Genomic DNA, 26442 nt, shown 5'->3' with positions numbered 1-26442 from the left:
GTTCTCTAAAAATGAAGTGTGTATATATATATTCATCTTGCTTATTTTGGTTGGATAATGTCATGTTACTTTTATGTTAGATTGGGCATTCTCAAGTTACCCAGTGTCTGGGCTATCATGTTAAAGTAATTTCTGGATATGATGAGCCATATATCTACAGTTGATACTGGGTTAATCAGTGTTCATTTTTATAGGTAGAGCCTGAATGAGCTAGTTTCTGAGACAAATTTGAGGCACACCTCAGAAACTTGTCTGGATCATCAGTTATCAGCCCCTGTAGTGTAGTTACTGCTTGAGAGAGTTGGTTTTCTGCCACTGCAAAGACTTTCTTCTTCCCTCAGCAGTTGTATTGTTTCTGAACTGATATGGAACTGCTATTGCAGCAGCATCTACTTTCTTGCTCAAAAGCTTATTTCATGCTATGATAGCGTGCTTGGACCTCTTACAAATGAAAGTAGAAACGGTAGATTTCTCAGATGTCTGTAGCCCTACGCAAGATGCAAATTTGTGCCATTTTATTCTCAACTATTCTTGCAGATCATTTGAAAATAAAAGCATGTGTTCTTATTTTCATCTTGTCTCTACTGGGCATTGCTGTGGGGTGGTGGGCTTAAAAAGGAATTACATGAAGATGTTCTTTTTGAAGAAAGAACTAGATCTCCTCCACATAGGCTGATTGACACCGTCCCAGGAAACTTCAGAAATGTTAACTGGGTACCATTTAGTTCCTGAAGTCTTTCACATATGTGAAAAGAAGATTCTTCACTGGTGTAATCTTGAGGGGGCAATCTTGTTCCAAAAGCCCGTTTGGTGACCTTTCCTGGACTAAGTTGTCTGTATGTTAATAAGTGGTCCATGAGGTTTTATAGTAATCTTCTCTAAAGCCAAAATACTACATCAAGAGCTACCATACCTGAAACAGTGTAGTTCCTTTTGATAGTGTTGATACGTGTTTTGGAGCTCCTGGCTAAATTGAAGAGTTGCAAAGTGGCATCTTCAGCCTGGTTCAGCTTGGAGTCTGAGCGATACATCATGAATAAAAGTTGCTATTAAACTTTATAGAGTTAATAATTCCTTATGGCTTTGCTGGAAAGGCTCATTGCAATTTTTGACAATTGTCCCTTTTGCTTTATTGATACAGCACCCATATTTTAAAAGGGGGTACTGCACTGGTGGCTGTTTGGGAGACTAGCCAGAATTAGAGGGATTTGGCTGGTCAAAAAACAGCTTGGTAATGGTACTGTCCTCTTTTAACATTGACTAAGTTGGTTTTGCTGTAGCAGCCTGTGTTCATTTCGATGTCCAGCTAGAATGGGTGCATCAGGGTTGTCATGCCACTTAAAATACAAAACACTAAAAACCCTTCAGCTCGAACCTAGGAGTGATCTGCAATAGTGTGGTGGTACAGAACATAATGTAGCTGATTCTTGCTTACTCCTTGTGAGATCCTCTCAAAGAGTTTTGGCATTTGAGTTTTACTATGCATCCTTAACACTGTTTTTCTTGAGAAGGCTATCTTGAAAGTTAATGATATGGTTAACACCAGTGGCTTTATATTTTTAATAATGCAAAATCATTTTACTACTCGTGAGCAGAGTTCTATGATTCAGGCTTTGGCTTTTTTCAAGACCCATTAAAGACAATATATTACAATGTATGAATTGATGTCAGCTGGAGAAAGACATTTCATTTTATATTTGGAGGCGTTATTTTTTGGTTTGAATTGTATTTATAGAACACACATTTTATTTTCTTCATCTGCCAGTTGATTAATACAGAATAATTAATTTTTAGCCTTTGCTTCTTGTAACCACCCACATGCTACCAAAAGCCTACAGAAATAAGACCAAAAAAAGACAGTTTCTTGTCCTCCAGTCTGTGTAACTGTTGCCTGAATAGGATTTTTTCCTTTAGAGAATTTGTGACCAAAAACCATTGTTCATGAACTCCCACAAGGCCAAGTGCAGGGTCCTGTACCTGGCTCAGGGCAATCCCAAGCACAACTACAGGATGGGTAAAGAATGCATTCAGAGCAGCCCTGAGGAGAAGGACTTGGGGGTATTAATTGATGAGCAGCTCAACATGAGCCAGCAGTGTGTTCTTGTGGCCCAGAAACCAACCGTGTGCTGGGCTGCATCAAAAGGAGTGTGACCAGCCGGTCAAAGGAGGTGATCCTGCCCCACTGCTCTCGTGAGACCCCACCTGGAGTACTTTGTTCAGCTCGGGGGCTCCTAGCACAGGAGGGATGTGGACCTGTTGGAGTGAGTCTAGAGGAGGTGATGGAGATGCTCCAAGGGCTGGAGCAGCTCTTCTATGAAGATGAGCTGAAAGAGTTGGGCTTCTTCAGCCTGGAGAAGAGAAGGCTCCAAGGAGACCTTAGAGCAGCTCCAGTGCCTAACTGGGGCCTACAAGAAACCTAGAGAGGGGTTTTTCGTAAGACCAAGTAGCAACAGGACATGGGTTCATGGCTTTGAACCGCCAGAGGGTAAATTTGGATTAGATACAGGGAAGAAACCCTCTGCTGTGAGGGTGGTTTCCCAGAGAAGCTGCGGCTGCCCCATCCCTGGCAGTGTTCAAGGGCAGGTTGGACACAGGGGCTTGGAGCAACCTGGTTTAGTGGCAGGTGTCCCACTAGATGGGGTTGGAGCTAGATGAGCTTTAAGGCCCCTTCCAACCCAAAATATCCTGTGATTCTATGAAATACGGTTCTTAATGGACCATGGTAGGAGGAGGAAGAGTTGAGAGGATAATACATGTGTGTGCACTTGCATTCCCAGTTAATTATTTTGTTTGACAGAATGCATCACAGTTGAAACCTTTGGAGTATTTCACAGAAAAACAGTTGTGAACATAAAATCATGACTAAACTTTGACTCATGAAAGTGAGAGCTTGTTGCATTGCTGCAAGATTCTGTAGGAGTGCTTGTTGCTTTTGTTGATCCTTAAAATATGGTTGCCATTGATGTGGCTTCTTACCATATGAATAAACTGGATATATTTTTTCATGTTAAAAAATGGGAAACTTCTGTTAACTTTTCCAATTAATTTAAAGGTTGTCATGCTTTTTAACTCTCTTGTTTTGAAAGGCTGTGGACCTTTCTATTGATGAATCCAGTCTCACAGGTGAGACGGCTCCTTGCTCCAAATCTACAGCTCCTCAGCCAGCAGCAACCAATGGAGACCTTACTTCTAGGAGCAATATTGCTTTCATGGGAACATTGGTCAGATGTGGAAAAGCAAAGGTAAAATCATTATTGATAGTTGAAACACAGAAAATATTCTTCCCTATTTGAAGGCTGTTCTTAGGACTCCATGTATTTTGAGTTTCCTGAAACAATGGAAATGGTATAGAAGGAGACTTTTTTATTGGAAATATGGAACACTGCTGTGATACACTGCAGAGCTTTTCTCCTTGGTGCTTTTTCAGACACTGGTTTAAGAAGAGAAGTGATGTAGTAAGGTAGGATAGCTCAGATTTGTAGGGAGCAGCTGAAACTCTTCTGTCCAGGATTTTGCTGTGGTATTTTGCTTTTAGAACTACATTCACATGTTTGAAAATCTGTAACTGAAAATACAGTTGTAGCTAGGTTATTTAGATAAGTGTTACCCTATTTGAGGTTCGTTACTGGCAGTTACCAAATACTTCAGCAGTGCAGAACATAGCAATTAGTTTCAGAGAGGCAAGATGTTCCTCTTGCCTCTTTAGGCAAGGAACAATATTTTGGGAAAAATATTCCCTACTTGTGCCAAGAATTTTATGAACAAAGCTAACAGAGTCATACTGGGCTAAATGGCATTTGCCTACTATTCAAGTCAAAACTATGAAGAGCAGCCACTAATGCTAAGCTTCAGATTTGAATTTGCTTTAATTCTGTGTTTATTTTAGGGGATAGTTATTGGAACAGGAGAAAACTCTGAATTTGGGGAGGTTTTCAAAATGATGCAAGCAGAAGAGGTAAGAGTGAATATTTAGAAGCAAAGATGTCTATTTTGTAACTGTATATTAAATTCATTAAGACTCTGGATTTATTCCATAGGAACTCAGTTAGACTCAATTACATTGCTTTTAATATTTTTCTTTCCTCTAGTGAAACAAATCTTAGCTCTTGAACATGAAAGCAGTAGTTGAATTGTGTGCAACAGAGTATCTGAAGCTGACCTGAAGAATATTAACTGTGTAAATAACATGCTGAACCTGTTTAATGAAACAAATTTCATTGCAATTTATGGAAGTGGTTTTGGGGTTGTTTTTTCTTGGAGTATTTTTTGTTTGCCCTTAAAGTGGAACTGCATTTGTGCAAAAGAGATCCGTATGAGAGATCTGTAGGACCGCGTTTTCTTTTGCTAAGCAGTGTGCTTTGGGGTTACGCATGTATCTGCTGCTACTTCATGATCTCCACCTTACCCTTTAATCAGCTCCCTCTGACTCTTGTCTGTCAAACTCCCACAGTGATTTTTCTCTATTGCAGTATACTGATTTACATGGGAATTCAGTCTTGAGTGCGTTGTGTATCTTGGGCCTTCTGACTGCTTCTCTGGCTGCCTGACCCAATGTAGGGTTAAGGGGACAGTGTGTCTCTAGGTGTCAGTACGTGATCAGGCATAGTATAGGCAGCCCTTTCTCCCTGGATATATTTCTGAAATCCAACCAAAACAGCAAGTAAGGGAGCCAGGAGTGCATCACTGACCCCATGTTAGCTGCAGTGCCTTACTGCACCTTTCAAGGGGAATACTGCTGCCCAGCCACCAAAGTGGAATCTGCTTTTATACACATCTGAGGAAAATACGATCATCTGTTCAGTAGTTTTAGCTCGCATTGTAACAAATGTAATACTAAATGTGAAAAAAACCCAATAAGATCTTTGATAAGATCTCTTGTATTAGACTTTCCATAGACATCACAAAGCTCCCAAAGAATATTGCTAATAAATATCTCATTTCATTGAAGTGTTCTTGAATCTTCTTGAATTCTGCATGAAATGGAACAGAGAAGTCTGTTTTCATAAAGTAAATGTGTGGCAACAATAGGTGTAACTGCATTTTATTCACTGTCAGCCTCTTGAAATTTGGATATCTAAAGTAATATGTAATACAGTTCATGTTTTTTCACCCATGCTTGTTAACGTGTTTACTGTTCATCAAGGCTCCAAAGACACCTCTGCAGAAGAGCATGGATCTCTTGGGCAAGCAGCTTTCCTTGTATTCCTTTGGTATTATAGGTAAGAGGATTTATGTGAAAGAATTACAAATTATTATGTAACAAACTACCATGTAGGCTTGGGAAAAAGGAAGGCTTGAACTCTTTCTTTAAATATTTTGGCTCATTTTATTTGTCACTGAGTTCGAGCCACCATTACCTGAAGATGACTGATGTGACAGCTTTCATCATAAGGATGTTATTTGTATTTGCTTGCAAACATACTGACTGACTTATTGTCCTCTAAATGTTCCCTTTTAAATTCCAATGTGCCTTGTATTATGGTTCAAGGTGTGTGAAAGTGAGTACCTCACTGCTGGTGTGATTGGGCAACTTCACTAGCAGAAGCTTTCTTCACCTTTGCCACTCTAATGGAATCATGCTTTGACAGAGAAAGAAATAATACATTCTTTTTTTTTTAATGGGTAGCACAATGATAAGCTTGGTTTTGGCTATTTGAGTTCTTGTCCCCATGGGGCTACAGTAGGTGTTTGATTTATATTTATTCTGACAATTATTTTCTTTATAGGAGTTATTATGCTGGTTGGCTGGTTGCAAGGAAAACATATCCTTGATATGTTCACAATTGGTGTGAGGTGAGATTTTTGTTTTTTAGTGCCTGAAAGCTAATGATATTAGTGTGCTTGCACACAGACTCTGCTTTTCAGTTCACATTAGTAATTAAAAATGAAGATGTGCTGTAAAAAGGCAAATTCATACTTGTTTTTAGTGATACACTGTGTTCTTGATAGTCTCTTAAACTGTGCATTTGTATGGTGATGAGTGATGTACGGTTTGAATTCTCATCACTGAGTAAATAAACTGTCATTTTATAAGTGGCATCAAACAGAACTAAGTAACTACAAGCCTTGTGTCATGTGGTTCATCAGCTCATTTTCTAGCATGTTATGGAAACTTAATCCCAGGGTGTTGTCCGCTGGGAATAACACTGAATTTAGATGATCTGCCTCTGTACTCTTAGGTGCTGAGTTGCTAATTACATGCACAGTGCATAAGGTAGAGTGTTCCTTTAAATGACAGGATCAGACTCCGGTGGTTTACCCTTTTGCAGGTGGGGGGGGCACCAGCAATTGCTTCTTTGAGCATTGTGTAATGAGTTCCTGTGATCTTGTTTCATCTGGTTTTTACAGGGGTTATTTGGGTTTTGAATGACTTTCCGTGTCATTCCCATACTTAGCGTGCAGCCAGGTCATGATCTGGAAGCATCGGCTGTGGATCAGTGGCTGCTTGAACTGGCGGCACTTCCTGATTCATTTTAGTCCCGACTGCACTTACTCTTCACAATCTGAGCTGCTTTGCGTAGTCCTAATTAGTGTTTTGTGTAGCCAGAACAGGAGTACCATTGCTTTCTGCCTACTCCAATTCTTCTTCATACTTTTGCAGAAATAATGCATAGAAACATCCAAGTTAGTTAATTGCATTTTGTTGCTGTCTTCGGAGCGTATCTTAGCACATGCTATTACAACTAGAACCGCATGGCAACTGCTTCCTTTCACTTTTAACCTCAGTGGAAAGACTGCTACAGAGGCAATGTTCTGAAGTGTAAATGCATCATTACTATGTATTCACTAATGACATTCTAAGAGGAGATTTATGTATTTACTTTCATTACAGTTTGGCTGTAGCTGCAATCCCGGAAGGACTCCCAATTGTAGTAACAGTGACATTGGCCCTTGGTGTGATGCGAATGGTGAAGAAACGGGCTATTGTAAAAAAACTGCCTATTGTGGAAACTTTAGGTATGAGTAGACTAACAGAGAGATTAACACAAATATTGGTGACACCTGGTTAAAATACAGCACGTGTTCTTATTTTGCTAGCAGTGTGGTGGTATTTCTAACATTTCTAAATCAAATGCATTTTAGACAGTTAGAATTCAGGTATGTATTTTTGTGGGCCCTCTAACTACTTTTTTTGCATTAATATTTAACTGAGAGAAATAGTCTGTTCAATAATACAGTAGTGGAAACTGTGTGAGTGTTTGGCTGTATGGAGTACGCTTTACACTCGTTTGCTGTAAGATGTTCTTCTTAAACAGGACTTGTAAAATGTTCTCTTTAAACTGAATTTAAGGATAATATTGAAAATGGGAAGCAAATCCAAATTTGAACATTAGAAAAAGCTTTTTTAAATATTAATTCACCTTTGAGATGTTACGAAACTCATTGAAACTTAAAAACTTTAAAACATTTTGTAGGGTTTCAGTCATGAAGCATGTAAAACACAGGACATGGAAAATAGACAAGTTAAATAAACCTGCTGCGTTTGAATTTCTTTTTGCCTTTAAAGATTGGAAGTGCTACTTTTTCCAATGCCTCTAGCAGAATTTAATTACCGTTGCAAGGCTTTTTGTTGCTTTTGTAGTTCCTGTTATCATATCCAAGAATACTGAGATGCTGCAACACTTTCAGAATGCTCTTTGCCTGAGTTAAAAAAGCATCTAACAGATTTCACGTATTTGTAATCTTCTCAATCTTACTATACTTTGCAGGCCTAGTAGTCACACTTCTGTGGCAGAAGCATTGTGGCCAGTGTTACATACTTCTTGATAAAGAATTACTGCTCTAAAGCAAGCTCTTAGCTTTATTCCTCACTAGGAATTCCAATTGAGATTCCGCTAATGTAGTTCGAGATACAGTGGAATAACTTGAAGGAGGTGGTGAATGGACGATTTGTGATGTGGATTTGAGATTTTAATTAGTTGTATTTATTGGACAAACTTGCAAAGAAGCATATTCATTAGTAGTTGAAAGCTGGCTGTCTTTGGTAAATCTCTTTATGTTTTCTCACAAAGGCAGCTGCAGTGTTTCTAGAAGTCTGCTTGCCTTGAATACGCTTGTCCTTGTCAGTTACTTTGTTCTAAACAAGCACTCTTATAAATGGTAATTGGTTCTTTCAGGTTGTTGCAACGTAATTTGTTCGGATAAAACTGGAACTCTGACAAAAAATGAAATGACTGTTACTCATATTTTTACTTCAGATGGGCAGCATGCTGAGGTATGTAGTGATGAGAGTCTGTTAGGCTTTAATTTTCCTTCTTACTGTTGTATCTGCCAGCTGAAACCTGCTCGAGTATACTGCAGGTAAAGCATCAGTTAAGAAAGCGTAAATTTGTTGCACCAAAATCCTGTTCCTCAACTTCCAGCTAATTCTGTTCTTCATTTAATATTGCAGCCTTTGTTCTGTGTTACCTAAGCTTTCTTTGGGTACAGAATTTTTTGTATAATACATCTTAAATCTCTTAATGGCTATAGGTCACAATAAAGATACAGCACAAAGACAAGTTGAGAGATTGTTGTTCTTCAGTACAGAAAGTTGAGGTTATTTTGCTGTTGCAGGTGCATAAAAAATAAAACTTGTATTTTACAAACGCTTAAAGTGGGGATATCCAGCTTTTGGCTAAAAACCAACTTATCATGTGAGCCCTTCGTACTAAGTATGTGTTACCATTCTTGCTTTCTCGTAATGGATGGGGTTGGAAGTAGGAGCAGGACACGAAACAGTGGTTGTTGAGGTTGGGGAGTTGTAGCAAAGACTGAAATAAATGTACAAATGAGAAGGCTAAGCAGTAAGGTGTGGATTTGGATGTGGTTTCATGGGAGTGTTAAACAAGTTCCAAAATTCCCAAACTTTTCTTGCTTGGGGGAGAGGGGATCCCGCATCACGGTTTACAGAGGGTCTTGTCACTCCTGCACGCATAAAAACTGGCATTTTTTCTTACTCTTTCATGTTATTTACATACCTTTGGTTATATATCCTGTTATTTATTTTTCTGTTCTTGGAATTACTGTAATTTTTTGTTACTACTAGCATGATTTTTTTTTTTTTTATATCTGGGTTAGATCAGCTCCATTTCCTCACTGAAAGAACTTGAAATGGCTGTAAAATATATTAGCTGCTAATGCCATAGATACGAAGACTTTTTAGGATTCTAGTGGGATGCCTGGGTTTTATGCACTAAAACCAGTTTTTAACACCTCTGAGGTCTCAACAGAGAGGCTGTTCAACCAGGAGTTTCTTTTTCTCCTTACTGGATGAAAGTAGGACTCTGATCTGTACTTCCATCCCTGGCAGAGGGAATGCATTATTAACCTGGGTAGATAGGAGGAAACAGAAAGCAAAAGGAAGAAGAAAAAACGAAAGCATGCCCATTACTGTAAGGAAACAACACACACTGTGTCTATGTATGCTAAGGAATAAATTGCTACTTAAATTAATCTTCAGTAAAATACATGAAACTCACCTGCCCTCAGAGTTCATTCCTTAAGCTAGTAAACTAGCTGCGTTAGAAGCCGAGCAGGAGAATCCATTCACACTGACTAAAATCAGTCATGATGAGTGGCCTTTTGAACATTTTCTGTATAGTAAAAACTGAGTTTAAAACAGTTTATGAACCTGATGAACATTACATTGCATACTGCCTTTGGCTGTTTGCCTTGCAGGTTACTGGAGTAGGTTATAACAGGTTTGGAGAGGTGATGCTTGATGGTGAAGTTATTCATGGTTATAACAACCCATCCGTTAGCAAAATTGTTGAGGTAAGATCTTGCACAGAGAGATGAGTTTTAATTGATGACATAGCTTTGTATGGCGTTTACTTTGCGTTCTGTTTTCTCCTCTTCCCTTTCTCATCTTCTAGGCTGGCTGTGTGTGCAATGATGCTTTGATCAGAAACAACACGTTAATGGGGAAACCAACAGAAGGGGCTTTAATCGCGCTTGCTATGAAGGTATATACTTGAAGGTGCCTTTTGAATTCATATCAGGTGGGAAGTGTGTACACATAAATTGTGGGGTTTATGTTTTCTTTGGTTTTACTTTTTCTTTTTGGTTGTCTTCTGGATCTGTCTTGCAGCTGCTCATCTCTGCTGTTCCTCATCTGTTGGAAATCTTTGGGCATTCTGAAAGATCACAGCATGGCTTGGGTTGGAAAGGACCTTAAGATCATCCAGTTCCAGCCCCACTTTCCACTAGACCAGGTTGCTCCAAGCCCCATCCAGCGTGGTGTTGTACAGTGTCAGGCATGAAGCATTGACAGCTTTTTTGGGCAACCTGTGTCAGTGTCTCACCACCCTCATAGTAAAGAAGTTCTCCCTTACATTTAACCTGAACTTCCCCTGTTTAAACCCATTCCCCCTTGTCCTATTGCTAGAGTCCCTGATGAAGATGAGAGAAAATAATTTAGCACTGAAGTAAAATCTTTCTTTTCATCTTTTTGCACTTGGCATTGTCTTTTTACCTGTCACGAGCTTATTTAATTTACCCATTGAATATTGATTGTGCTGCCTTTTTCCCAGTTCTCATCAGAGGCAGTAAGAAGTTGGTAATTGATGTATTGGTGACTGCAGCATTTATATTGCCCTTTAAGTGGGGGGCACAGGTAGCTTGAATTGTAGACCCTGTAATTAAATGTTCTGGGGCTTTTTTACAATGCTGTGGCACACTCATTACAGCTGTTGAGAAATGTGGTGAGGCATCTTAGCCCTTTATTCACCATCACAGGAAAAAAATCAACTCAGACATTGAAAGATGAATACATTACAGTCTTTCTCTCCCTGTGTAACTGAGACCTGGTATGTATCCATCTCACTGGTGAGACTCATTCCAAGTCCCCAGTCGTTGACTGGAAAGGGCCAGAGTGGTGGTATTTTGGCAAGAGCCCATAGAAACTGAGAACAGGAGTCTTTCACATCTGCTGCTGAAAAGGGAGGTGGTGAAGGAGCTGTGAAGCTCTGTAAGCACTAACAATGGCTTACAGCAGACTGCTGCTTCTGCATCTTTAATAGGCTTTTTCTCTCAGACTTGTTTAGAGGTAGAGCATGGAATGCTGCGAGCTGCATCAGGGATGGGGAGAGAACAGCCTTTGAAATGAAATGCATCTTGTCTGCAGTCTTCATGGACAGTTGCAGATTAAATGTTCGGGTGAACAAAGAAAGAGTCAGGTTGGATCATTCAAACCTGAAATCAGTGACTTTCCTTATGCAGGCTTTGTCACAGTCTTGGGTTACAATTCTGTAGGCCCTCCTAGCAGAGAAATTACACAGAAGATTTAAAAGCATTGGGGTGATAGATGTATTTTGTCAAACTAGGAGCTGCATTGCTAGCCACTGCAAGGCTCATGCTTGTGGGTGATCAGAATCTACAAAGTATTTAAGGATGCTTGGATTGCAGATAGTATATAGTGTTAAATGCTCTGACTTAATGCTGAAGCCTGAAAGAAGATTCTAGGTTCTTTCCATTCTAGTTTATCAGAAGCTTCTCTAAACTGGAACAGCATGCTCAAAAGCAACTTTAGAGATGAAATGGTTTTAAACTAAGTAATGATTGTTAATATGTCTCAACAAGTTGACAAATGGTACAGCTGTTTGAAAAGAAACCGTCCTGACACTGTGGTGGTACTTCTGTTCTGTACAGATGGGTTTAGATGGGCTGCAGGAAGACTACATAAGGAAGGCTGAATATCCCTTCAGCTCAGAACAAAAGTGGATGGCTGTTAAATGTATTCACAGAACGCAGCAGGTAAACCTCAATCACTATGTCCTTATGCACTGGCTCTGTAGAACGGCTATCTGTTTTGTTTCATATCCTCATTTCTGATGTCAGTACTTACAGCAGGCTGGTAGTAGTGGACAGTCCTGGGAATATGGTTTGATAATAGATCAGGTTTAGTTTCAAGCTCTGAAGGGAAGATGAAAAATCACAAGAAATTCTTTCCATAAGAGGCATACTGGGAAATTATTTGCAGTGTGGTTATCTGAAACTCTGAATGGAGACCTGGCTGGGTTTAATTCCTTCTCCCTCCTCAAACATCTAAAGCAATTCTGCCAATCTTTCTGCTGTTTCAGCGCTGCAGTTACGTAATGAATTCAGAGCAAGATGCATTGATGTTCAATAGTAAAATTGCTTTTGTTTGAAAGCACAGGCTGTCTGGGTTTGAAATGGGCAGCGTGTTTCCCAGCGTTGACAGTGCCCTGGATTATCAACACGAACCATTTTTTTTCTGTCTTCTGGTGCTTTCATAAACATACTTAAGTTCATATTCCAGTTAGACCAATCTGAATGCTTTTGTTACAAATATTAACAATCACTGCCAGTCTAATAGCTGGAGCCTTCTAGGTATGTGTAACAACAGACCTTACCTTGGACTTATGGAAAAGTCCCTAGTACTTCTGACCAAAGAAAAGGCTGCTGACAGTGTTCAAGTGTCACAATAAATTCTTTGCTTTGGAAACAGAGCATTTGACTCCTTTTATCTATCTGAATAGTATGGTTGAATTATCCTTGCCTGTGTAGAGTTGTGAGCAGGAATTGCTGTATGATTTTCATCTATGTAAGGATTTACTGTGTCTGTGTTTCAGTATCAGCATTTTTGAAAGATTGTTGAAAAATTGGATTTAAAGTGAGTATAAATATTTGAAGGCTAAGAAAATGCAGTGGGTTTAGAAACTTAGAGCTTTCTCAGTTAAACCTATCAGAAAGACTGAAATAACTTGACTACTGTGTGTAAATACCTTCACAGGCAGAAAATAGATATATTAAAAAGGAGCCTTTTAGTTATATGGGAGAGAAGATGAGAACCAGTGACTGGAAATTGAGCTGAGGCAGCAATTCTTAACGGAAAAGGGGGAAAGGGATTATTTAGCACTGGAGTTAAGTGTTTGAGGTAGCTGGAGGAATCTCAGTCCCTTGATACCGTCAAGGCTAGATGGCTCTCTGGAAAATCTTAGAGTTGTCAGGCATGGTACAAGGGTGTGCAGGTGATGTTTAATGAGCTATGCAGCTGGCAAGATGATGAGCTCAAGGTCTTTCAGGTCTGATGTTCTGTGTACATTTAATTTTTTGTCCTTTGCATGGCCTCTGTAGTCTATAAACTGTAACCCACAGTGTCTAATGTGTGTGACATCTACTGAAATGAGATACTGATTATTAACTTGGCTCTTCTGACATTACCCTCTTGAACATACACTGTATAGAGGTACTCGAACAAAGTTTTAGGTTTAGAAGTGTAACTTTGATTTGCACTGTTCTGAATACTCTTAAGAGAAGTATAGATATGCCATTCTTAATGCTTGCATGTATATGTACTTGCATGTGTGTATCCTTAAACACATGTCCACACAGCAATTCTTTTTCATTTTAGGACAAGCCTGAAGTCTGCTTTATGAAAGGTGCTTATGAACAAGTCATTAGGTACTGTACATCATATAACTGTAAGGGGCAGACCCTACCTCTTGTTCAGCAACAGAGAGAGAAATACCAGCAAGAGAAGACATCTATGGGCTCTGCAGGACTTAGGGGTGAGGCTGTTTCAGTGTCACAAAATAACCTTTTTTATTTTAATGGCACTGCTTATTGTTTAAAACTAAAGAAGAACAACCAAAACTGCTAGGATTAATTTATGTTGTTGTTCAGTAAGTGCCACCGGGTTGTTCAGTTTTACTTTAAAGTGGGGGAGTGGAAAAACAGGTGCTGTTGCCTAAGGCGTGTGTAATAACATGATTAAATTGCAGAGGGTGAGAAAAAGCACAGCTGGTTCCTGTCATCTCTTGTGTGTGACCATAACTGAACAATAAGTTGCTCCCTAGTAGCTTCCATATCTCATTACAGAGAATTAGGCTAGCACAACTGATTGCAGGTTGGAAGATGCCATTCAAGTTACCTTTCCTGTTAACAAGCTGTGTAGACTTCTAATACAAGTGAAAGCATGGCTATGCTGGCAGTGCTACCTCTTTGTGCTGTTTTATTCTGACAGTCATTCTTTGTGTCTGCTTCAGAGCACCCTCAAATCCAGGGTAATGTTTTTAAGCAAGTGCTTTCCTCTTGCAACCCTAATGTCATTTAAATGTGTTTGAATTTAGAATACTACTGTAAAAGACGTTCCAGAAAATATTCATCATGTACTTAATGAAATCTGCCTCTCTAAAAGGAAGAAAAAACCCAAAGGAGAAAGTTAACCGATCCTCCCTTTCATCCTCTTGCATAAAAGACCGTACATGTACAGAGAAACCACAAAGCTAGATGCCGTTCTCTTTCCACACAGTGAAAGTATAAACACTTTAATCTGAGAACAGATAGGAAAGTTATCTTTAAAACCTGGAAGACACATGTTTGGTAAAAAGACTGCTCCTCAGAAGAAAGGGATATACATAAGTAGGCTGTTCAGAATATTCAACAAGCATTGCCACCGAGGTTTAGAAAAAGAAGAGCACAGTTCCCTCCCTTTGCTTTATGCTGGCCTACTTGTTTAAAGCAGTTGTTTTAAATGTTGATGTAAATGATAATTTCAGATCTTAACTTTTGTGTGTGTGTTTTTTCTTCCTCTCCTTTGGCTCCTAAAAGTTCTTGCCTTAGCTTCTGGTCCTGAGTTAGGACAACTGACTTTTCTGGGACTTGTGGGAATAATTGACCCTCCGCGAACTGGTGTAAAAGAAGCTGTTACAACACTCATCACGTCAGGAGTTGCAATAAAAATGATTACTGGAGATTCACAAGAGACTGCAGTTGCCATTGGTATGAACAGTCCTCTTCCTCTCATTTGTCACTTGCGTTCTGTTTTGGCAGTGACTAGCTAACTGGCATGAAGCGTGGCTGTTAAGTTCTCAACATTTGTGAGTTCTGTATATCGAGTTAACATATAGCACAGTGGAATTAGGGGAAAGAAAACCTAACCAACCAAAAACCACTAACCAACCACCCAACCTCCCCTGAAATAATACTTTGGTTTCAGCTTAAATTTGTTTATTTGTATTTTTCTTTTTTCCTTTTTTTTTCTCCTCTCTAACTGGGTTAATGTATGACTTTTGCTGTTGGAGACTATGTATTTTCTTACTGTATTTTGTTATAACACCCCCCTCTCTACTCTCAGCTTTGGATGCCTGTTTTAGGGCAAAAGGGAGAAACTAAAATAGCCGGTGACAATGAGTATTTAGAATGCACTTCAGTGCTATCCAATACAGTTTTGCCTGTGTAACCAAGTTTGAAGTTATTAAATAAATATTTAAACAAACTAGTTATCTTCATTTTACAGTATAATACATTAAATTACAAGGACTTTTGCCAGAATATGGGTTCTTTACATACGGGACGGTGAACAAGAACTCGAATGTGTACATAACAAATGCACCCCTAGACTAGCAGTGCCTTCTCAGAAGGTTTTTCTTCCTTGTCTTCCCTATGACATTTTCATTTTCTGCCATGTTGTTTCTGAAGTGTGAATTCTTTGGAGAGAACGGAGCTCCTGTGTTTATATGGTGCCTGACACAATGAAATACCAACATTTAGACCTAATAAAAGTCTAGGGAAATAAGTATCTGATTTATAATAGACTTTGTAGTATGTGCTTGTTACTAAAGAGTTCCAACACTTTATACTGAATCAGTAAGGTGTTAGGATGTTCTGCTCTAGGCATTTCAAATCTGAAATATTGCAGAAACAATAGGCTTAAAAAAAATAAAATTGTGTAGTAAATGTTTTAATAGGGTAAATTAATGTAATACCTCTTTTGTTGTTTCTTTCCAGCTAGTCGACTAGGACTGTACTCCAAAAATTCACAGGCAATCTCTGGGGAAGAAATAGATGATCTGGATATTCAGCAGCTTTCTCAAATAACACCAAAGGTTTGTTTTGATATCCTGCTTACTGAAATGCAGTAAAGGATAGATCTTTATATTGAGAAATGCTTTTTTTTTCTGTGGAATGCTAATGTGTAACTTCTAAGACACAAATAACATGGTTCTAATCAAAGTGATCCAGTAAATTTAGCAAGAGTTTAAGTACAGAAACATGGAAGCTGTCCCAGATCAAACAAGTATCTCTGGTTTAACGTATGACCATACGAAAATTCATTTCTTTCTGCTCCCATGGTTAGCTTTTTAGTGAGTTTATTGCTTTCTTCTCTTTTAACAATTCACTTTTTTTTACCTTTCAATACCTGTATTGGAACTTTCATTTTGCTACATCTCTCTTTCAGTGAGCATCATCACCTTTTTATATTGTTAGACCCTTTTATTTCTTTGAGTAGCTCAGCTTATATATATATATATATATATAAAACCTTACAGTTTGCATGTTCATACAGTCATCCTTTTGTAACTTGCAAGAAGAGCTGTCTCCATTTTTAGTGATTTTTAATAGATCTGAGGTCACTGGTTGAGGAGTTTGAAAGGGTCTGTTAAGTTACTGCTTAATACTTTTTAGTTATTATATGTATTGGCCAATGTCAAAATTGTAAATGCAAAGCCATAATCAAAAGCAATTGAGGTTCAGGCTGGCTGTGTTGCAAAATTTATGCATCAGGAGACTGCAAAATGAGACTGCAGAGTACTTGTGTCTCATGTAAGCAAGCCAAAAGCCAATAGTCAAGAAACGTGCATGTCAGCTTTGTGTCTTTCCTTGGACACTCACAAAAACAAACTTGGCAAAAACGAGTTGTGTGGCAAATAGTAATTTCTGTATTGATGATACTTGTTCTTAAGGACTCTTCACCTTCTTCATCTGGATTGATGATACTTGTCCTTAAGGATTCTTCACCTTCAACTGAAATAGCTACATGTTTGACCTGAGACCCAATTTGTTTCCTAGGTGTTGGTTTAAAATCTCATTAGAAATCAGCTAAACCAGTAAGGTTGATATCTGTGTAGTCTGAAGTGGCTGTTGAGAAGCCTAACTTCTTACCCAGCTTCTTAAAAAGGAAATATAGATGTCAATGCAGTATGGAGTTGATGGAAAACTAAACTCCATGTGCTCCAGTGTACAGAGAAGACCACAGACAAAAACACTTCTGAAAACTCATCATTCCTTCTAAGCTGTTCCAAGAGTCTTCTAAGAATTTGTATTATTTTTTAATTAATTAATTTTTATTGATTAGCTTCAAAACATCACCCTGTTAATAATACACTACATAAACAAGTAAAACTGAAATGTCCTAAGTAGCTTGTCAGAAGTGCTGTCGGGGGAAAAGGCACTGATTGTAGAGTCAGCGTGGCAGTTGCCTGCACAGATTTAGTCAGGAAGGTCAGCAGCAAGCCGCAAGCCATTGTAACTCATGTTGCTTCCTAATTTCAGAAGGCTTTTGAATTGCACATTCTGTCTTGAAATAAGTAGCAGCACCTTTGTTTAACAGAACATGCTTTGAATCTTCTTTGGAACGCTATTTCACCCTTATTAAAAGGACAGCTTCAACTTTAGAGCTAACGGGAGTACAGTTAGCCTTTGGTGGGACATTTTACCCTCTAGCTTTATCGAATCCAGTGCAATTCTTTAAATTTCTCCAATTTTCACTACTTCTTGATTGTGCTTTTAACAGGTTGCAGTATTTTACAGAGCCAGTCCCCGACACAAACTGAAAATTATAAAGGTATGTCATGCTAAAGGCTCAAATGCTGGACCGCAATGAGTACTGATTGTGGTACCTTCACTTAAATTGTAACATGCTCCAGTCTGTCAAGATAAAATCAGAAATTCATTTGGTTTGAAAGTGAAGTGTATTTCAAACTACTACCGAGAAAATGCCTAGTGCTCCCAGGGGATAGGCAGCTGCTGAGGGGTAGGAGCTGATAGGCAGTATCACGCTTTTGGGAGTTGATTGGAATTGTGTGTCAGGTTGCAGTTACATTGACTAGAAACTTGGAAGAACCATATTTCTGTACTCAGAACAAGAGAAAAGGGCACAGATCTCAAGCCATGTCTGAGGTAATGCTTCCATTCAGAAGATAAGGTGTCAAAGAGGGACATACTCAGTATAACAATTGGAGCAATCAGAAAAGCAACAGTGAGGAGAAGGCAGTCAGACACGAAGACAGTTGGAATATATTGAGAATTATAAGAGGGTGATAATGTAAAATGTAAATGTATCTTCCTTCTCTCTAGAGTCTGGGGCCTTTTATTTAAAGGCAGATTTTATATACCCAGCTTTAAAATTTAGGCTGTCTGAATGCAGGAAAATATATGATAAATCTTTGTATTAAAAATCATTAGAATACAAACTGCTGGGGTTTGGGGGGAGGGGGGGGAAATGTGTTTTTGGTTTTATAGGACTTTACAGTGGAATTATAAGAAATGGGAGAGTGGGGCATGATGGCACCAACCTTGTATGTAGAAAACTTGTCACAGGATAGCTTATTTCCATCCCTGATTTAAGCTCTTCTTGCTTTCTTTAGTCCCTGCAAAATAATGGTGCAGTAGTAGCCATGACAGGAGATGGAGTGAATGATGCTGTTGCTCTGAAGGCTGCAGATATTGGTGTAGCAATGGGACAAACCGGAACAGATGTTTGTAAAGAGGCAGCAGATATGATCCTCGTGGATGATGATTTTCAGACAATAATGTAGGTGGCATCTATGTACATACCTTGTGCTATATAGTTTTAATGAAATGTTGCTTGGGTTAAAACCAACAGAAATTCCTTGGATTTGAGCAGCTGTTAAGGAGTTCTGCACTAAGTCAGAAAGAGTATCTTTATGGTGATTACTTGTATTATTGTCTTGAAAAAAGAGCTTGGAATATAATGTTACAAAGGGCAGCTAAGCATTCCTGTCTTTCTGTGTATGTTAATAATAATAATATAAGAATGTATTTACATATTTAGACCTTTTGCTACTTTGGTCTTGTACATAGACCCGATGTAAGTAACAAAAGATGTTAAGCATGTACATGCTATAAAAATGAACCTGCATTTCTGCTTCTCCAAGTAGAACTGTGGTCACAGCATATTTGTAAACTGAAGTGAAATTTTGAGTCTGTTAGCTGTCAACAGGATTCATCTTCATTTAATTTCTTACTTCAGAGACATCAATCTTGAGTAAAAATGGGAGCATTCCTGTATTTATTTCCAACTCCTCAGAAAAGGAAAGGAATATATGGAATCTATTTAAATATCACGGGTGAAAATAAGTTACCAGCTTCTGCTGACTAGCTATTTGGGTTTGGGTTTTTTTTTTGCTTCGTATACTTCAAAGAAAATATGGCTAAATTTAACTTGCTTTGCATTTAATCCATCTGACTTTTGAAGGTAGTGGTTGTTGGCAGAGCTGGTCTGCTGTCTAGTGAGATAGCCTTCATTTCAGAATTAAGCATTGCTCTCAGGACACTTGAGTTTGTCTGAAAGTATGATGCTTAACCCTTGGGAAGAAGTGACATGTAGAACTACAGTAGAAGAAAATTACCTAGGTAGCAGTATGGCATAGGAGGATCTGAGAGTTAAAAGGTTTCCATACTAATTTAGCCAACCGCAGCGTGGTGGTGTGCAAAAAGGAGAGAAAAGGGAATAATTTTAAGATATGAACAAGAGTGCATAGAAAAGACATCTGTGGTAAATACGTTACTTTGGCTTTGTGAGGCTTTTGCTGGAATGCTTTCTCCAGTTGTGGTCACTTCATCAGGAAATCTCTCAATAGGAGAGTGAAGAGAGTGGTGAAAACTAAGGGGGTAAAGTATGAGCTTTGATAGTTTTACATCCCCAACCTCTGGGCTTTTTGTTTTAAAATTGCTAAAGAAATGCTGAGTGTTGTTCTTGCATATTGGGGCAATGGAAGGAAAAAAATCCACTTTTATTTGCAGCAGAGCAGGCTTGACTTAGGTATTAGAAAACACTTTCTCACTGCTAGAGTTGTGATGATGTGATAGGCAAGTTGTGACACATGCTGGAGGTCAAGAAGATGGTCTATACATATTTAATTCTGATGCAGTAAGAATACCTGGTCTTCTAAAGTCATGCTGTATTTCCGTGGGTTTTTAAAGTGTGTGTGTGTTTGGTTGTGTTCAGGTTGTTGTTTGTTTGCTTGTTTTTTAAGTTATCTAACCAGAATCAGAAGGTCTCATCAAGGATGCTGGTGAGTCTTGGACAAGGAGGAGATTTTATTATTAACGTTCCATCTCGTAAGTTAAGTTAAGCAGCTAGAAAATAACTGTTGTGATTAATCCAGTCAAGTTGAAAGACAATGACTGCCAAAGTGATAAGAACCGCAGCTCCATTTGGTTTCTGACATTTGTATTGCTGCTTAAAGTATTAGCTTTTTTGGTTTGTTTTAAGCTTTTTTTTTGACAGTAGTCTTATTTGTGAAGTGATGAAATCTTTGTTTTTAATTGCAGGTCTGCAATTGAGGAGGGCAAAGGAATTTATAACAACATAAAAAATTTTGTTAGATTTCAGCTGAGCACGTAAGTTTGAAAACTTGCCAGTATTGTAAGGTTCTAACTACACTGTGAATGAATGAAAGCATCATGAAGCAGATGCTGCGTAAATTCATGTGAACGCTGTAAATTTCATACAGGGTGATGATAATGCTTTGCTTCAAATGTTTGTATTTGGTGGCTTGTTTCCTCTTTAAAGAACCACAGAAAACAGTGCAACAAAACAGACATCTAACTTTGTCACAGTTCTTCCTGTTAAGATGTGTAAAGTCAGTATCTGAGAGGATGGTGAGAAACAGCATAGCTACATTTGGGTCTTTGTCTAAAGGAGAAGTTAGTCATACCCTCCTTAACCAGACCATGTAAATGAAATGAGGGAAACCAGGAAATGGGAGGTTAGTTTCTCTGTAATCCATATAGTGGTTTAGGGAATGAGTTAGCTCTGTGAAGCTGACTTCCTTTTCTTGCATTAAGCCTTAGTTTCAAAACTCTTGTTGAGTTAATCTTACTGCATCTGGATTCAGGAGGATGGTTTTCCTCTTCGCCACATTCACGTACTTATTTGAAGCCTTCATCGCATTCCAGAGTGGTTGAATCAAGTTGCAGAAACTAAAACCAACCAAATAAAACCCCACGACACACACACACACACAAAACCACCCAAACAAACACCAAAGACCCCCCCAAAACCAACAAAAGCCAAAAAGAAATCCCCAAAAGAACAAAACCCTAACCACTTAAAACTTGCCTAAGAATGTAAGGAGTGTCATATACTTTGAATCCTGAGTAGTGTCCTGTGTCGGTAGAATACCAGAAGTCTGCCTCTGAAAAATAACTAAGCATAAGTATTCTAGGACAGTGTGCTTGCCTGTTAGCATGGTAGCCTCAGGTTTCTGATGAGTTACCTGTTTTTTTTTCTCCCCTGTCCCTCTTTGCAGGGAGAACATAAATAGGGTTCATAGAGTGCTAAATTTGGAATCATTATAAGCCTTGCTCTCTTCTTGTTGGTTATGAAACCGCTTAATCTTGCTCTGAAAGCAATCAGTGCATACTTGTTTAGAGAGGTTTCTAATACTAGGCTTGCAACTAGCTAACCTGTCTTCTGCCTAGCCTTCTCACCGTGCTACTAATGAGGGGTGGTGTAGGTATTTTCAGGGAACTTGGGGTGTAGTGCCTTGCCTTGACTGATTGGTTAGACTGCTGGTACATGCATAGAGTAGTTGTGTTTACATCAAACACATAAAAGCAGATTGGTTTTCAAAACCATGTTTAAAGACCTGCTTCTGGCACAACAAAAACATAGAACCCAGTTCCTCAGTTTTAGAGTATGCTGTTTAAAATATGCACTCTATCAAGATGAGTATTCTAAATGAATTTATATTTGCCTTTAAAATTAGGCTGTCAAAATCTCTCTCCACTCTTAAGCACTTGAAGTGTTGATTAAAAAGCAGATACCAGTGGATCTTCTGAAATGTTCCATGCTGACAGTTATAAAAATGGCTTCTTTCAACAGGAGTATAGCAGCACTGACTTTAATCTCACTGGCTACATTAATGAACTTTCCTAATCCTCTCAATGCCATGCAGATCTTATGGATCAATATTATTATGGATGGACCTCCAGCTCAAAGGTAAGTAATGACTTGAAATTCCATTAGAGAGCTGTAGTTCTTTTTATTTCAAGGAAATTGAATAAGGAAATTCTGCTTATTCAGGAAACTTTCTGAAATGCTTCCAAAACAGCAAACCTTAAGTTATTATGTTTGCGGTATAGTTGTATGCTCATTCCTTTTGATTTGCTTTAGTATCTAATGATAAGTATGGGGGCAGCACGGATACCTGAAGTTCCACAGATATGCCCATGAAACTTGCATGCAGGATTCTGGCTTCCCTCTGGGTTCTTTCTCTGACCACCCTCTTCACTGCAGACAGATAGTGGAGGGAGTGGTGGAAAGGAATTAATGATGAATTCCTTAGCTGGGTTGATCACAGTAATAGAAATGGGGAACATAACTAATATTGCAAATTCCTGTATAATTAACATACACAACTTTGAATACTGTCTGAGATCATGGATTTATGGACTCTAAAACTACAGTGTTAGGATATTGCTAAGACTTATTTACTAATACATACAGCTCAGTTTTCTGAAAGGAAAACTATTACGTGCTTATTTGAGTGAGATAATTCTTAAGCTGTAGGGAGCAGATTAAATCTTTCGACTCAGAAAATCTAATTCTTAAGTTGGAAGCAGTGAATTATTTTTATGATGATAAAACTCTTAAGACGTTCATTTAATTTCAAGTCTTGGGGTGGAGCCTGTGGATAAAGATGTAATTCGGAAGCCTCCAAGAAATCTGAAGGACAGCATTCTGACCAAAAGTCTGATTGTGAAAATACTGGTTTCATCAATAATTATTGTGTGTGGAACACTGTTCGTCTTCTGGAGAGAGGTATGATAAGTTTAAAGCAGTAACAAACTGATTTGAAAGAAGTCCTTTTCATGCCGCCAGCTGGAATTCCTTGGTTTTATGAACTTCATTGCAAGTTTCGTCTGTGCTTGTTTAATGATCTATTCAGCAAGGAGATTACAGAGGAAGATATTTCAAAGTAGTTGCTGAAATGGGGAGTACAGTTTTATTTCCCATTCTTTATTTTAACACTCTTTTCCAAGTCCCAAATCTACTTGGGAAACCTTAGCCCATAGAAAGTAATTGTACAAATTTTCTACCCAGGCTATTGCAAAACAGCCATTTGGTTTTATTTTCCCAATAGAGAAAACCGCTGCTCCAACTTTTGGTAGTACATCATAGAATTCTTGGTATTCCATGCGCTTGCATAAATGTTTGTCAGGAGGCTTCATTTAATCACAGCTTGTAATTACAAGTGGTTGTTAGGTCACAGGTGTGTAATTTTTGCTGCATGATTTATTAAATCAGGTTGGAGCAATCACGTTGCTTTCATTTTCTAGCTCGTAGAACTTATATTATTGTAATAACTTTGCTCAGTTGCAGAGGGTTTAAAGCATGCTAAAGCCATTTCATTTTCTTTTGTTGGCAGTTAAGAGACAATGTAATAACACCTCGAGATACAACCATGACTTTCACCTGTTTTGTATTTTTTGATATGTTCAATGCTTTGAGTTCTAGATCTCAGGTAGGTGATTCCTGTTGTCCATTTACACAGTATTTACACAATAAGCAGAATTTTCTTTGAGGGGAGGGTCTTATGTTTGTTTCAAATGTTTGCCTGCACATCTGCTATTGAGTTTCACATATTTACTAGGTTAGGATTTCTTACATTACATCGTAAGTATTACTGTCCTTAATCTGTGTACGTGATGCAGAGCTGGTAGCAATGGTTCTGTCCTGACAGAAGCAAGGAGGTTTTTATTGAAAGCTGAAGTGTGATCATCCTTTGTATTGCTAACTTCTGTCAGCTCAGCATCCTTGGCAGAAAGGCCTTAACATTGGTATTTTGTAACCCTACACCCACAGTCCAAGGGAAAAGGTTTGAACTGTTCATTCTGTCTGTATTTTGGGTCTAAGAAAGCAAGTCTGAATTTCTGTGCTAGTTGGAGAAAAGGTCATTGCTGGTATACATTACTACCTGTAATTTGCAGTCTGTTTTCTGATGTGAACTGTCAGGGGCAACAGAAGCACTTCCAGGGTAGAGAGTACTGTCTAATGCACTGTACTTGCAGAAAAGTGAGCTCAAAATACAGGTCAGTGACTATGAAGACAAGATTTGTACTCTGTTTACCAGAGAGAAAATGTAATTAGCCTGTTCAGGAACTTTGTTCTGGATTATCTAAAAGATCAACAGTAACTTATGTTTTTCTAAAAGTCTGCATGAAAAGCAGTTGTAGTTATGAATTACTTTCTTGTCTAGAGAATTAAGACTCCATGTCCAGTGTAATGTGTTGTTTTACAGGCAAAATCTGTGTTTGAGATTGGACTTTGCAGTAACAAAATGTTCTGCTATGCCGTTCTTGGATCTATAATGGGGCAGTTATTGGTCATTTACTTTCCTCCACTTCAGAAGGTTTTCCAAACGGAGAGCCTGAGTGTCTTGGGTAAGAACAGTTTCCTTTTCAGAACTGTGCATTAAGGATTAATTTGTAAATACACCAGCTGATGGCTCTAGAAGAGCCCTTTCTGGCTCTTTGCATACAAAAGGAATACAAAGCCTTTGGGAACCATGATTTAAATGCATGTGGTACACAACTGATCGGTGTGTTCTTAAATTCTTATGTGCTTAGGTATATTGGGGGTTTTTCATATAAATTTTGATGCAGGCAAAAACGAAGCAGAGACTTTATTGAAGTTTTTTAAGCAATACTAATGTCGCTGTAGCAAGTTGGGTTTTTTTTTCCTCTAAATGTGAATACCTTGTTTAGACACATTGATCCTTTATTTAATAATCAGCTGCACTGTCAGGATAAATAGACATGAGGATTTTAAGAGGCTATCGATACATAATGCTGCTGGCCTTATTAAGACGTTTATTACTTCTGCAGTTTTCTAGAGTTAAATGATTGTTGTGAAATACATGCTTTAACATAAGTTTTATTGTAGTGTCATTTCTGACGATAGTGATTTTCCCCCATATATGAAGTTAACTGTGTTGCTTAGTGTTCTTTGTTTTCATAGGTGTTAACAAAAGCAAGGTTATGAAATACTTTAAAAGTTTGAAATATCCTGCCTGTACTTAACGATTTGTGCATAAAGTATGCATGTTAATCTCCTGGTCCTGCAAAAATTGATTCTTTCATTACTCCTGAGCTTGCCTAGTGACTGGGAGACAATTTGAAAGTCTTGTGAGTCTTGTTCATTTGTAAGTCTGCCCTAAGCCTTAAATAGCAAATTCTAAAAAGGCTGATTATGTCTCTTTTTGACAGATTTACTGTTTCTTGTGGGACTCACTTCCTCTGTGTGCATAGTGACTGAGATCATAAAGAAGTTTGAAAGAAGCAAGGAAAAGATTCAGAAACGTGGAAGTTCTTCTTCGTCAACTTCGTCTTTTCTTGATGTATGATGCATATTGCATTCTTTTGTTTGCAAACTTGGCGATTGCTGTCTAAAGATGTAGGAGAAAGCAAATCAATATTGGGAGGATAAAGAAATCCTGAGGGCTTTTGACAAGTCCTTTGTTTCACTGGCTAATGCTGAACGTTCGTGTTTCAAGACTGTTTAGAATTTAACTTCCAGCTGTGGGAGTAACAAATGAAATTATGCAACTTTGGTAACATTTTTCCTCAAACATAAACTTCCTTTTGAGATCAAACGGGATTATATGTGTGGGGGGTTAATTTAAAGAAAGATCTAAGCCCAAGTCCCATTTTCTGCACTTAAAAGTTAGTAACTGTGTAAATCCTTCTCTTAGATATAAATATTTTAGTTTGGTTTATTTAAAACATTGTCCTATTTTACGGTGGTGGGACTTTGCTACTAATACAAGGATAAGAAAATATTTCAGAGGCATTCCACGGGGTTTAGAGTCTGTCACAAGAGTGCCATATTCTAGCTACTGTATTTATTTACTTTATCCTGCAATGTGTAAGCGGCTCCAAGTACCTTGTGCTACAGGTTTTTTTTTTGCACAGGATGTGGGCGCTGTCAGATCACTGTTTTTCTTTTCTTTTTCTGTGATTGAAAAGCCTATACTGCAATTTGAAGTAAATGTTTGCTTTTCTTAAAAGTGTGACGTCTCTCTTTTTGAAAGCAGCTGGCATTTACACCAGATGAGCATGCTGGTTTGATACACTTTAGATACAAGCTTCGTTTCATGTCTTGTTCTATATTTACTTCAGGTTATGACTGTTCACTTGAGTGATTGTAAGACACTACTGTTACTGAAATGATTTGTAATGTATTGAATTAGAAAATTAATGCACTAATTCTCACTCTAATGGCAAACCTCCCTATCCATATTTAAAAGAAGCTTGGTTTTCCTTTCTCTTCCTTCACTCTGATCATAAAAGTAATTTTTACTGTTAGCGTAACTACAAATTTTAACCTACAGAATGACTTTTTGTGGCTAGAAAACCATTATAATACATTTGTGTCTTGATATGGTATAAAGTATTTTTAATATA

At 38.2% G+C, this 26442-nt stretch overlaps 1 protein-coding gene across 5 annotated transcripts in view; it reads left to right on the top strand.

The window, feature by feature from the left end:
* Positions 1 to 26045, top strand: part of ATP2C1 (ATPase secretory pathway Ca2+ transporting 1) — a 66637-nt gene extending 40592 nt beyond the window's left edge. For all 5 annotated transcript variants that reach the window (XM_062617191.1, XM_062617195.1, XM_062617192.1 and 2 more), the window contains 20 exons: positions 3087 to 3242; positions 3887 to 3955; positions 5144 to 5219; positions 5727 to 5793; positions 6833 to 6957; positions 8118 to 8215; positions 9661 to 9756; positions 9858 to 9947; positions 11632 to 11736; positions 13358 to 13514; positions 14557 to 14727; positions 15736 to 15833; positions 17522 to 17572; positions 18375 to 18541; positions 20305 to 20373; positions 21860 to 21976; positions 22651 to 22798; positions 23406 to 23501; positions 24279 to 24420; positions 25246 to 26045. In XM_062617191.1, coding sequence (XP_062473175.1) covers positions 3087 to 3242; positions 3887 to 3955; positions 5144 to 5219; positions 5727 to 5793; positions 6833 to 6957; positions 8118 to 8215; positions 9661 to 9756; positions 9858 to 9947; positions 11632 to 11736; positions 13358 to 13514; positions 14557 to 14727; positions 15736 to 15833; positions 17522 to 17572; positions 18375 to 18541; positions 20305 to 20373; positions 21860 to 21976; positions 22651 to 22798; positions 23406 to 23501; positions 24279 to 24420; positions 25246 to 25382 — 2235 coding nt within the window. In that variant the 3' untranslated portion in view covers positions 25383 to 26045. The remainder of the gene's footprint in view (positions 1 to 3086; positions 3243 to 3886; positions 3956 to 5143; positions 5220 to 5726; positions 5794 to 6832; positions 6958 to 8117; positions 8216 to 9660; positions 9757 to 9857; positions 9948 to 11631; positions 11737 to 13357; positions 13515 to 14556; positions 14728 to 15735; positions 15834 to 17521; positions 17573 to 18374; positions 18542 to 20304; positions 20374 to 21859; positions 21977 to 22650; positions 22799 to 23405; positions 23502 to 24278; positions 24421 to 25245) is intronic.
* The last annotated feature ends 397 nt before the right edge of the window (positions 26046 to 26442 follow it).

The sequence above is a fragment of the Pezoporus occidentalis genome, unplaced genomic scaffold (assembly GCF_034315485.1).
Source record: "Pezoporus occidentalis ecotype Australia unplaced genomic scaffold, CSIRO_AGI_Poc_V1 ctg193, whole genome shotgun sequence".
NCBI lineage: Eukaryota > Metazoa > Chordata > Aves > Psittaciformes > Psittacidae > Pezoporus > Pezoporus occidentalis.
Note: the sequence above shows the minus strand (reverse complement) of the source record. Positions and strands in the feature narration are given on the sequence as shown.